The following is a 9,358-nucleotide window of genomic DNA, read 5'->3' as shown; positions in this document are numbered from 1 at the left end:
CGCCTGGGATTATTAAACACGGAGAATGAAGTGATTTTAAAAAAAAAAAAATTATCTGCCGTGGAAGTGGTTCTTCTAATGTGCTTCTTTCCTTGAGAAATTTCATACTAGAAAAGGGCACAAATGAAAGATCCCATTCCAGTTGTGGCAGTTGAAGGACTGCACTGTATTAAGTCGATCATTCCAGAGATTGATATCAGTTTTAACAGGCGTCCGGATCATCAGAACACTTAAGAGGGCAATGCCTGAGGAATGTGACTACGAGGAAAAATATGTGAAATGCAACGTGGGGATCTGTAGTTCAATACTTTATGTGACAGTTGGAAGAGAAAAAATTCTATAAATGGATGTTAAATGGTTACACATAAAAAGAAATGCATGCCTGTTTGTTTTGAATAGGACAGTTTAGGACCAACTGCAGTGTGCACTTTAAGTTGGCTCACACAGGGTGACGGTAATAAACATTTTATACAATACTGTCATAGTAGTAAAATACAGGCTATCAACGGGACCCATTTTGTGCAGTAAAACGTTCACCTAAAGTTCAGTGTTGTGTACGAATCCCCAATTAGGATTATCAGACCTGCTTGAGCCCGGCTCTCAAGACTTCTTGAACCAGATGAATTCATCTATCAATAAGAGAGCCACATGGCAGGCTAATCTAATCAACTCTGCAGACCTTCATTCTTCCTCTGGAGAGAGTCCACACAGAACAGGAAACTCCTCTGGAGATGAAACGTTCACGTTCACAATGGGAACAATGAAACTCTGTTAAAATACCCTACGGTGATAGCGTAAGCACCGTTCTAACACTACTTGTTCCTTGTTATAATAGGCTCCTCGTTCTTATGTCCCACAACTGTATGTACTTTGTATATATCACACTGTGTGTGGATATGATAAAGCACTGTTCTGAAAGCTCTGCTGTGCCAGTTGATAGAGCCTCTCAGTTCCGGCTTCAAAACAGTTACAGCTGGTATTTTCCACGGAAGAGATCGAGTGTTGCGTCATATGCACACGGTGAACTGGATTGACAGGAGATATGACACACATTTTATTCTATCTTGTCTGGTCTTGAACTTACCCAAGGCTATCACACTTACAGAGGAGTCCACTGGGGAAAGGACAGGAACTAAATGATGAACTAAATTAAATGACTAACAAAAGATGCAATGGGAAGCAGGTTATTTGGATTAATTGAAACCTGGACATCTACATCAGTGGAGGGAATGCTAAAGTCCTTAACCACTTATTATATATTTTACTCTGGAAAATGTCATTAGTGGTGGCATTTTTCATAACAATGCGTTTTTTTTATGAAAAGGCATATCCTGTGTGGCATATTATAATGAAAGAAAATCAAATTACAAAACGTAAAATGCAGTTTTCCAGAACCATTTATTACCAAACATACATGATGGTCACTCTACCGAGCAGAGTGAACCTGAAAGCACAATTTCCAGACTTCAAACATTTTGAAAACAGTCCAGTCTCTTTCTTATTTCAAGATAAAACAGAGCTTGTAAGTGGATCTGCAGTGCTCTGTTATAATCAGAACACAGACTAATGAACATCATAATCACCTTGCTGCACCTGTAGAGGTTAAATCATCTGTCTCCAGATTCTACCTCAACTGGAAACAGGTCAAAATAGGTTTGGGTAGAATCTCAAACCCTCCACAGAGTCATCTCTACACAAGTGGCCCATCTTCTCAGCCAGCAGCAACCTGGAGATGAGGAGCGAATAGAAGACAAATCATTTACAGAGATGAAACTAATCAAATGCAACAACAAAGAACTATAAAATAAGAAACACACACAGCTATTTCACACTTGTAGGCCATCATGATATAGTAAAACAGACTGACATGATGTGTCCTCTGTTCTCTTGCTAACTCACCGCTCTTTTGACAGAAGAACAGAGAGACCCAAAAGTTTTGCAAACTCCTCTGCAGTCAAGGAGCCTTTTTCTGACACCTGTCAAAGACAAGGTTAAACAGCAGAGACAGAGACAGAACGGGTTATAAATGTATAGGATCTGAGTAACATTCAGAAAACTTGTACTCTATGTGTGCTCGCACTCATTGGAGCATATTGGTCTATAGTGCACAGCTTAATTACAACCTGGTCACAACTTTGCATTATTCTTGGCTAGAAGAAAGCAATTATTACATATTCACCTTTGTTTTCAGCTGTGAATTAATGACTGCTGGCAAAAAAAATCAACATAGTTTAATATAATGCATAAATTTGTATCATGAATTCCATTATCTGGCAAAGTAATCTGAAGGGCTAGCCAACTAACATATTCACTCACATATTATTTTGTTAGCAGTAATGATGTTATCCAACTTGCAGTAATTTGCCTGCAACCAGAGAATTCTTTTGTCTTTCTGTGCTCACAAGGAGTTTCAAAGTCTGTGCTGTGCTGGGAGAAGGTGATTTATTTACATCAGTTTCTAATCTTACTTTAGCCGGTGTTGTAAACTAGCTGACAGTGTGGCAGTAGAGCGAGTGAAGAAGAAGAAAGTGTCTTTTTTTATGTTATTTTTTTAAATTTTCATTTATCAGCCATTCTAAATGCTGATAGCAATAGACCAGCAAATAGCCAATATCACCAATAAACTGGTCAGGCTCTAGAACTGAGCAACAAAGTCCAGCCCTTCTTCCTCTTCTTTTTGGCTGCTCCCTTTACAGATCACCACAGCGGATCATCTGCCTCCATCTTACCCTCTCTCTAGCATCCTCTTCTATCACGCCAACCCTCTGTATGTCCTCTTTCACTACATCCATGAACCTCCTCTGAGGTTTTCCCACTTTTCCTCATGCCTGGCAGCTCCACATTCAACATCCTTTGTCCAATATGTCTGCTATCCCTCTACACACGTCAAAACCATTTCAGCTCCGCGTGCTGTCTTTTTGTCACTGCCGTGTCTCCAAACCATACATCATACCATACATCCTTCCAATCTTGTTGCTATTTTTCTGTCGCCCATTTCCAGCCACTCCACCCTCCCTGCACTCTCTTCTTCACCTCTCCTGTGCACTGTCCATTGCTTTGGATTGTTGACCCCAGGTATTTGAACTCATGTACCTTCACTATGTTCATCTTTCCTCCTGTCTCCCTCGGATTCACTCACATGTATTCTGTCTTCCTTCTACTGACTTTCATTCGTCTTCTCTCCAGAACATACCTCCACCTCTCCACACTCTCTTCCACCTGCTCCCTGCTCTCACTACAGATCACAATGTCATCTGCAAACATCACAGTCCACGCAGAGTCCTGCCTGACCTGATCAATCCTTGATGTAATCTGACCCCAGCGTCCATCAACACTCTTGACATGAAACCATTCTGCTGCTCACTGATCATCACCTTTCTTCTTAAGCTGGCTTCAACAACTCTTTCCTGTAGCTTCATGATATGGCTCACCAACATTATCCCTCTGTAGATGTACAGCTCTGTACATCACCCTTGTTCTTGAAAATTGGTACCAGCACACTTCTTCTCCATTCCTCAGGCATCCTCTCACTCTCCAAGATTGTGTTAAATAGTCTGATCAAAAGCTTCATTTCTCTCTCTCTCTCTGAGATCTCAGTAGCTCACGCTTCATCCTCTTCATAGCTGCCCTCACTTCCTCCTGACTAATCCTTTACACTTCCTGATTCACAAACTATCCTCCATCTGTCCTCCTCTCCCTCTCATTTTCTTCATTCATCAGCTCCTCAAAATACTCCTTTCATCTTCTCAACACACTCTCTTCATTTGTTAGCACAGTTCCATTTCTATCCATAAACGCCCTAACTTCTGAACATCCTTTACAGCTCGATCTCTCTGCCTAGCCAATCAAAACAAGTTATTTTCTCCTTCCTTCGTGTCCCGTCTCACATACAACTCACTACGGGCCTTTTCCTTGCCTCTTCTCTGTTTGCTATATGCCTAGCCTCCAAGTACTCCTCTTTACGTTCTTCATTTCCTGATTACTCCACTTTTTCGTTGGTAACCTCTTCCTTTGCACAATCCAGCCCAAGTCCTTCAAATAGAAATCAGGCCACCTACTGTTATAGGCAAATAAAAGGTTGACACATATAAATTAATTTACATTTCTATACACAACACCTTTAAAATATTTATCTTTTTTTTTTTTAAATTAAGTAGTGGAACATGCTGTTTAATCACCCTAAATGTCATGTACAGTATTGTGTTTGTAACAGTTATAGCTTACATTGTCCAGTGCTGAGGCTATCATTTCCTCTTCGCTGTGAGACTGCAGCTGGACCACCATCACTCCACTATCAAACACACGCAGCCTACACACAAGACGAGACACATGAAAAAAGGTGACTTGTATGTGTGACGTATAGAGATCAATTTTAGGCTAAGGTGCTGTTTTATTAAGTACCATAGAAAGACGGCTGAATTCTAGCAAACGGTTTGTAGCACTAGGACCAACAATGTAGACAAACAGTAAAACAGGCCAGTGTTTCTTCTGCAACCCTGGGAAGAAACAGGAAATGACAGCTGCAGAGGCCTGGAAAGCCCTTCAATCAACAGGAAGCCTGGCAGGAAGAGCCTGGCCTTTGTGCAGTAGGCACCGACCTGGCACCATAGTCACATAGCGTTTCTCTATTCAAATTAATTTAGTGCGCACGCATAATTTACACAATAGAAGACAAAGACAAATAGAAGTCAAACTCACCTCAATGGGAGCTTCAGTGACTCAAACATTTTGCACGCGTTCACCAAATCTTCTGGAGATAACAGCTATAAAAAAGTGGAAAAATGAACCAAAGAGGTTTGTGTGTAGCACGGATTTACAAATTTCTATGTTGTGTTAAACTTATGCGCGCATTTATGCGAGCATCACCTCCATCCCTCTAGCCCGGTTGACGAGACAATACACCTCTGTGAGAGCCATCATACCTCCACGTTCCTGAAAGTAGGAAGGGGTAGAAAGAGAGCGAGAGAAACGAGGTCGTGAAAATGAAAATGAAGTGAGTAAATATAAAAACGCATGACACACACAAACACACACACTAAAAACAAATAAATAAATCACACCCACCTCCAGCGGGGCCTGCAGCATATCTCCCAGTTGTTTTGCCAGTTGCATGTGATAATGTGTACCGGATCCATGCGTTTCCCTGGTAACAGGGTTAGCAATACCCATGCTCAGGAGGTATGCCTTAAACCGTATTGTCTATAAAATAAAACACAAGAGTAAATAAAAACAAGCTTCTAAAAAAATTAATCTTAGGGTGACAGTTGTCTAAAATGACAAGGTATCAGTGCAATAATATATGTGTTGTGTTACAGATTTGTGTATCAGATAAAACTATTGTCCTTCGTGTTTCTGGTTCATTATGTTGGTGAACTCTTCACCTCGTCTTCTGTGATGTCTCCCTGCTTGTCTTTGATCTTGTTGGCTATCGATCTGGAGAGCTCCACCATCTCTTTGGCCTGTTAGTGAGAGAATCATTAAGAAAATCCCACTGCAGGAAATGAGTTTTACACAGCTCAGATATTCATTATTATGCGGTTTAAACAATCATTTTACACATCTATCAATGGATAACTTAAATTTAAAAAAATGTCAGCAATTTTATTATAAATCAGCAACTATAAAAAAAAAAATGTAAACATGCAAATGGGAGCATCTATTACCTTAACCATCAGCTTACTGAGGTCCTCAAAGGCCTGAAAAGCAGAGACTGAAGGGGTAATGGCTTTCAAAATTGTTCCCAATTAAATAAACCACAAAACTTCATGGCTGGAGACATAATTTTAATGCAATTCCACAGCAACCCCCCCCACCACCCCTGTTGCTGGTCATCAAACATCATACTTTCTAACTTTGAGCCGTAATTTTTTTAATATTAAAATGTTTTTGCAGTTATATCTGTGTTGTTTTGATTAATTCAATATTTAAAATGAACATATAATGTATGTAACAGAGATTATATAAACACAACTTTCCAGATGCCGTCCAGAGTATCACAGAGGCTGTGGTCAACTTGAGTTGCAATAAATTCCAATACTGACAAGTTTTTATGGAAGAAAAAAAAAATCATAGGAAAGTCCAAAGCCAAACCACTTTTATTTTAAAAATATATTTACAGTTAATTTAGTCAAAATTGTTTTGGTTAAACACAAGACCTCAGCTAAGGGTTTCAAGGAGAATGATGGAACAGCATACAGGTTTTACTCATAACTATAACTCTACATCAAATTCTGGCAGTGTTTACCCCCCCACCCATTACCTCAGAAATGTTTTTGTCTGTTTCTTTCCTCTTCTCCTCGATCTTCCTCTCAATGCCAACAATCCCCACTGCACGTGTCCTTCCTGCCTACACGACCACAGAGGAAAATAAGAGAAAAAACACACATGGGGAAACACACAATCAAGTTAAATATCAGCAACATGCCTCAAAGGACAAAGAAAGACAAACAAATATCCAGGAGGGAACTCTTTGTGGTCAGCTGTTGATGATACATAAGTGAATTTTAGTGACTGTTAAATTGTTCATCAAAAGAATTAAGATTAATATACTTTTTTGGAGACACATGACCTAATGCAAGTGGAGTGACTTCCTGCACTAACATCTATGAAATGCTAAATCTAATTTGATGTATATAGGTACTTTAAAAAAATCAGGAAAAAAAAAATCAGGCAGTAGTTCTTACTAATTACTAAAAACAGTAAAGCACAAGCATAAAATGACAAGACTGCCATCCTGTGGAACATATGCTGCACTGACACTGACTCCCACCTTCAGTATATCAATCATCCACTGAACTGAACTGAACTGAAGTTGTGTTTGTACGCTGGAGAGGGAAAACAATGTGCCACCTATGCCTAAAACCCCACATGAACATAAGAGTGCAGAAAGGAAAGATGCTTTGTGGTCTTCGCACTTCTAACCTGAGAGCCAGTTCCTGTGGGGATGGGCTGTGAAACTGGTGTATTCTCCCACCGTTTCTGGGTCATCTCCTCAGTTAGCCTTCTGTAAAACTGCAAGAAAAAAAACCCACCCCACCAAAAAAAGAAAACATATCTGTTGCAAAGAATCAAGAATAAAACAATAAAAGCAAAATGAGTAAAGTTAAAACAAAATGGTCTTTTGGGTACTTGTGTGAGTGTCAGTACCTCAATCTGCCCATGTTCCTTAAAGGACAGCTTGATGTAGGAGTATTTGCTGTTTTGGTACGGACCTGGCTCCTTGTTGGCAGGTGCTGGATCCAGGTGGATAACTATTTTTGCACTTAAGAATAAGAAAGACCAATAGTTAGGAGATACATATTTTCTTGTGCCGAATTTAAATTATTGTAGTGAACAGTCCCCCTATTGATTTATTCTGTAGCTTTAAACCACATCTCATGACATAAGCATCACACAGTCCTCTTTTAAAATACAGCCAGCAGTCCTTATGTGACTAAAGTCCACTAAAGCTAGTGAAATAAACATGTTTTTCATCTTTGTTTTAACAGCATAATTATTAGCAATGCAGCCTATTTAGTAGGGGCCAACACAGATGCTTTTCAAAACAATTTGCCCATTGCCTATCCTAGATATCCCTTTTGCTCTTTATCACACTATTTTTGTACAAAATTGATATGATGAAACAGGCAGACAACTGCCTTAGTAAATATAAGGACCGATGCTGACACTGATATTAGTGCATTCCTAATAATTAGATAAGTGTTAACTATCTTGGTTGACCACTGTAAGGTGCTACTAAAACTGAATATCTTATTTCTGTTGTTAAAACAAACAAACAACCAAAACCTCCACTGTCTGCGCCATAAGACTTATTCAGTAGCATTTACCTCTTTCCTATTCCTGCAGCCTGCTCCTCAAATAAGATGATCTGTGATAGGGGCATGGCTATGCAGCATTCCTAGAGACAGCAAATGAAATACAGAAGCCATCAAGTCAGAAATATCATCGGTGTTGCCAAAAAGTGATTTCTGGTATTTGCTTAAAAAAAAAAAAGAAAAAGAAAAGAAAAGAAAAGAAAAGAAAAGAAAGAGATAAAGAAAAAAAGGATTGGCTGTATTTAAATTGTTGTAAATGACTTTTTGGCCTATAATCTGTCAAACATATCTCTCATTAATGATATCAAATCATTTTGAGCGAGAAACAACACTCCTGTCACAAGGTAGAAGCTGCAATCGTGTTTTGGCAAAGTGACTTTTATATATGCTTTGTTCATCAGGGTAAACAGAAATTGCAACAAATATAACATCACGGTTCTATAAAGATATTTCAAGTGGCCAAAAAGGACTGGATTGATTATAGTGTAGATAAAGTAATGCATAAAGATACTTGCAAAACAGGTCATTTCTTTATTTTATATATAAATCCTGCTGACTACAGTCTATTTACCAATGTAAACAACAGAAATATTACACATCAAAAACACGTAGAAGCATCGGAAATCACTTTTTGGCACAACACCGACTGGCACACAAGCTGTGAGGTTAGGATGTATTCGATTTAATGCTCTTACATGATTTTTGATGTCCCTCCAGATTAATCGATGGGTACTCAGCAAGGCAACTCCGAGATCCAGCTTAGCCTTTACAAAGACAGGAAAGATTTCACTTACTTACTTGTACTGATCTCCCGTGTAACTTTCCGAGTTACAAACATCTCACGGTACACATGTAACCACATAAAGCCACAATTTTTCTATAGCCCTTCATGTGTACCGTTTTTGTAACACTAATATCGTGAAAGTTTAAGCCACCGTGTTGTTGTATCAGGCTATTAACTCAAAAAGCAAAACTATACCTTATCATCACCGTCATACAATCTGACGCCGCGCTGCTGGATCACTAGAGTTTCGTTTATTTCTAAGAGCCCATTTGACCACGAAAATCGGTCCATTTTTTTATTCTATTCAGGTTGATCTTTATTTCACTTCTGCTCGGCTACGACTCATCTTATGTTTTCTTCCTGTATGCTGTTCAAAATTCGCCTGCGGAAAAGACCTAAAAAAGATATAAAAATATAACATAAGCTAAAGTCAGCTGAATTCAAAAACACATCATTTATAAATGAACTATTTTTTTTACTGGTAATGCGCCCTCCAATTAAGTCTAACTTTGGTATTTTTGCAACACTTTTACTACACGCTGTATTTTCTGACTAGCTACCTCTGAGGGGTCCTTTCAGTGTTGACGTTCATACCGCCAGCTGTCAGAAGCTAGCAAGACTATTATCTTTTCGGGTTAATTTGAGATTTTAAAAACATTTTTAAAATTTTCTCATCGCTATTAAATACGCCATCAAATAATTTAACGACGAATGAATCAACACGTGCAAATATTTGTTTCGCGTTTTCTAGTTGTTTTTC

General features: G+C 38.9%; 1 protein-coding gene across 2 annotated transcripts; it reads right to left on the bottom strand.

The window, feature by feature from the left end:
- Positions 1–1,385: 1,385 nt before the first annotated feature.
- Positions 1,386–9,313, bottom strand: vps36 (vacuolar protein sorting 36 homolog). Of its 2 annotated transcripts, XM_030745948.1 has the most exons (15): positions 9,159–9,313; positions 8,794–8,993; positions 8,510–8,578; positions 7,827–7,897; positions 7,147–7,261; positions 6,922–7,011; positions 6,260–6,346; positions 5,664–5,696; positions 5,382–5,459; positions 5,065–5,199; positions 4,867–4,932; positions 4,699–4,763; positions 4,225–4,309; positions 1,900–1,976; positions 1,645–1,726 (listed from the first exon to the last, which is right to left on the bottom strand). In XM_030745948.1, exons 2-15 carry the CDS (start codon positions 8,887–8,889, stop codon positions 1,645–1,647), a joined length of 1,149 nt encoding a protein of 382 aa, XP_030601808.1. In that variant the 5' UTR covers positions 8,890–8,993; positions 9,159–9,313. The 2 variants fall into 2 exon arrangements, with proteins under 2 accessions (XP_030601809.1, XP_030601808.1); XM_030745949.1 differs by lacking the exon at positions 9,159–9,313 and having other exon boundaries at positions 1,386–1,726; positions 8,794–8,889.
- Positions 9,314–9,358: the final 45 nt, after the last annotated feature.

This window comes from Archocentrus centrarchus, chromosome 14, assembly GCF_007364275.1.
Source record: "Archocentrus centrarchus isolate MPI-CPG fArcCen1 chromosome 14, fArcCen1, whole genome shotgun sequence".
Taxonomy (NCBI): Eukaryota; Metazoa; Chordata; class Actinopteri; order Cichliformes; family Cichlidae; genus Archocentrus; species Archocentrus centrarchus.
Note: the sequence above shows the minus strand (reverse complement) of the source record. Positions and strands in the feature narration are given on the sequence as shown.

What these genes read in the sequence shown, in the direction of transcription:
- vps36 (XM_030745948.1), bottom strand. Translation starts at nt 8,889, where the DNA reads ATGGACCGATTTTCGTGGTCAAATGGGCTCTTAGAAATAAACGAAACT. An exon ending in GAGACATCACAGAAGACGAG is followed by an intron (nt 5,200 to 5,381) that starts GTGAAGAGTTCA and finishes TTTATTTTATAG; the next exon opens with ACAATACGGTTTAAGGCATA. An exon ending in TAGCCTCAGCACTGGACAAT is followed by an intron (nt 1,977 to 4,224) that starts GTAAGCTATAAC and finishes TGTCTTTGACAG; the next exon opens with GTGTCAGAAAAAGGCTCCTT.